We start from the raw sequence: 2102 nt of genomic DNA, 5'->3' as shown, positions 1-2102 counted from the left end.
AGGAAAATTCTATTCTCACTTAAAAACTTTCTTTCCCTTTGGTCTGAAAGGGAGGTTTTTTTCTACTTACTGTTTACTTTGCTGATGGCGAAGTAAATCTAGCTATGAGATTATAATTTAAGCTCTTATTTTGGCTATGCTATTACAGAAAAATGTTAGCCATCTCTTTTATAAGGTCTAAAGATTAAATTGTGTGTCCTACAGATTCCTTCATAATAGAATTAGTTTCCTACCTTGAGGAGAATAGAGAAATGAAAGAACAAGTTGGGCTAAGAATGGAGAAATGAGGGAGCAAGTCCTAGATCGCTTGCTGACAATAGCAATATTACATGAATACTTAGCAAACCGTTTCAACCATTAGATAACAACTTAAGAAAACATTTACCAGAAGGTCCAATGCCTTCTATAAATTTTAAGAATCATGTATTTGGAAACACCTCTTCAATATCTAACATGGGGGTTCGCGGAGCCAGAGCCGGGCCGGGTCTGAGCCGCTCCCGCTGCCGCCTCCGCCGCCGCGTTATGCCCGCTGCAAGACAAGGGTCCAGACCGTGGCCTCCTGCCCCTGCCTTCCTTCAGGAGAGAAAGAAAAATAAACCACAAGGGGAAAATTCTTCTATGTGCTTGAATTAGCAGGATCTTGAGTTAAGAAGAAATTTGTCAGTCTCAATAAATTGAAGCTTAACGCCTTGAGAATTGTAGTTATTGACCAGAAATATGGACAGACTTCTTAGACTTGGAGGAGGTATGCCTGGACTGGGCCAGGGGCCACCTACAGATGCTCCTGCAGTAGACACAGCAGAACAAGTGTATATCTCTTCCCTGGCACTGTTAAAAATGTTAAAACATGGCCGTGCTGGAGTTCCGATGGAAGTTATGGGTCTCATGCTTGGAGAATTTGTTGATGATTACACCGTCAGAGTGATTGATGTGTTTGCTATGCCACAGTCATGAACAGGTGTCAGTGTAGGAGCAGTTGATCCAGTGTTCCAAGCCAAAATGTTGGATATGTTGAAACAGACTGGAAGGCCTGAGATGGTTGTTGGTTGGTATCACAGTCACCCTGGCTTTGGTTGTTGGCTTTCTGGTGTGGATATCAACACTCAGCAGAGCTTTGAAGCTTTGTCGGAGAGAGCTGTGGCAGTGGTTGTGGATCCCATTCAGAGTGTAAAAGGAAAGGTTGTTATTGATGCCTTCAGATTGATCAATGCTAATATGATGGTCTTAGGACATGAACCAAGACAAACAACTTCAAATCTGGGTCACTTGAACAAGCCATCTATCCAGGCATTAATTCATGGACTAAACAGACATTATTACTCCATTACTATTAACTATCGGAAAAATGAACTGGAACAGAAGATGTTGCTCAATTTGCATAAGAAGAGTTGGATGGAAGGTCTAACACTTCAGGACTACAGTGAACATTGTAAACATAATGAATCAGTGGTAAAAGAGATGTTGGAATTAGCCAAGAATTACAATAAGGCTGTAGAAGAAGAAGATAAGATGACACCTGAACAGCTGGCAATAAAGAATGTTGGCAAGCAGGACCCCAAGCGTCATTTGGAGGAACATGTGGATGTACTTATGACTTCAAATATTGTCCAGTGTTTAGCAGCTATGTTGGATACTGTTGTATTTAAATAAAGCAACACCAAAAGCTATTAGTGATACTTTCAATGTATATTCCTCTGTTGTTCCTAATGCTCAAAATCAAGGGACCTCTGAAGGTGTATTTGGTTAAGTGTAAGACATCTGGCATCATTCGCAGCAGTATAACACCTTCCGTCTTGGTTGTGCAATTACTTCTGTTTCTTTAGTCAGGGTCTTTGCAGATTCCAAAGTTGTACAAGAATACATCAAAGTGGACAAATTTTGTTAAGATCCCATTTAATATTTGAAAAAATCAGTAGCGCAAATATATTTTGATTGTTGCTTACAAAATAAAATACATTTACAATCTAAAAAAAAAATATCTAACATGGAGCTTAAAGACAATTGTAACTGTAAACCTTGTCCTTTAGGAAAAATACTTGTGAAAATGATGTAATATGTTTCACCATTTTCGTTATTTATATCAATAAATCAAGTTGTAGTCT

General features: G+C 39.1%; 1 protein-coding gene across 1 annotated transcript; it reads left to right on the top strand.

The window, feature by feature from the left end:
• Window positions 1–464: 464 nt before the first annotated feature.
• Window positions 465–1676, top strand: LOC133747692 (26S proteasome non-ATPase regulatory subunit 14-like). Its single transcript, XM_062176010.1, has one exon. The coding sequence runs from the start codon at window positions 1000–1002 to the stop codon at window positions 1648–1650; it is 651 nt and encodes a 216-aa protein (XP_062031994.1). The 5' UTR covers window positions 465–999; the 3' UTR covers window positions 1651–1676.
• The last annotated feature ends 426 nt before the right edge of the window (window positions 1677–2102 follow it).

Source organism: Lepus europaeus, chromosome 2 (assembly GCF_033115175.1).
Source record: "Lepus europaeus isolate LE1 chromosome 2, mLepTim1.pri, whole genome shotgun sequence".
In the NCBI taxonomy this organism is placed as follows: domain Eukaryota; kingdom Metazoa; phylum Chordata; class Mammalia; order Lagomorpha; family Leporidae; genus Lepus; species Lepus europaeus.
This window is presented reverse-complemented; position numbering and strand designations above follow the sequence as displayed.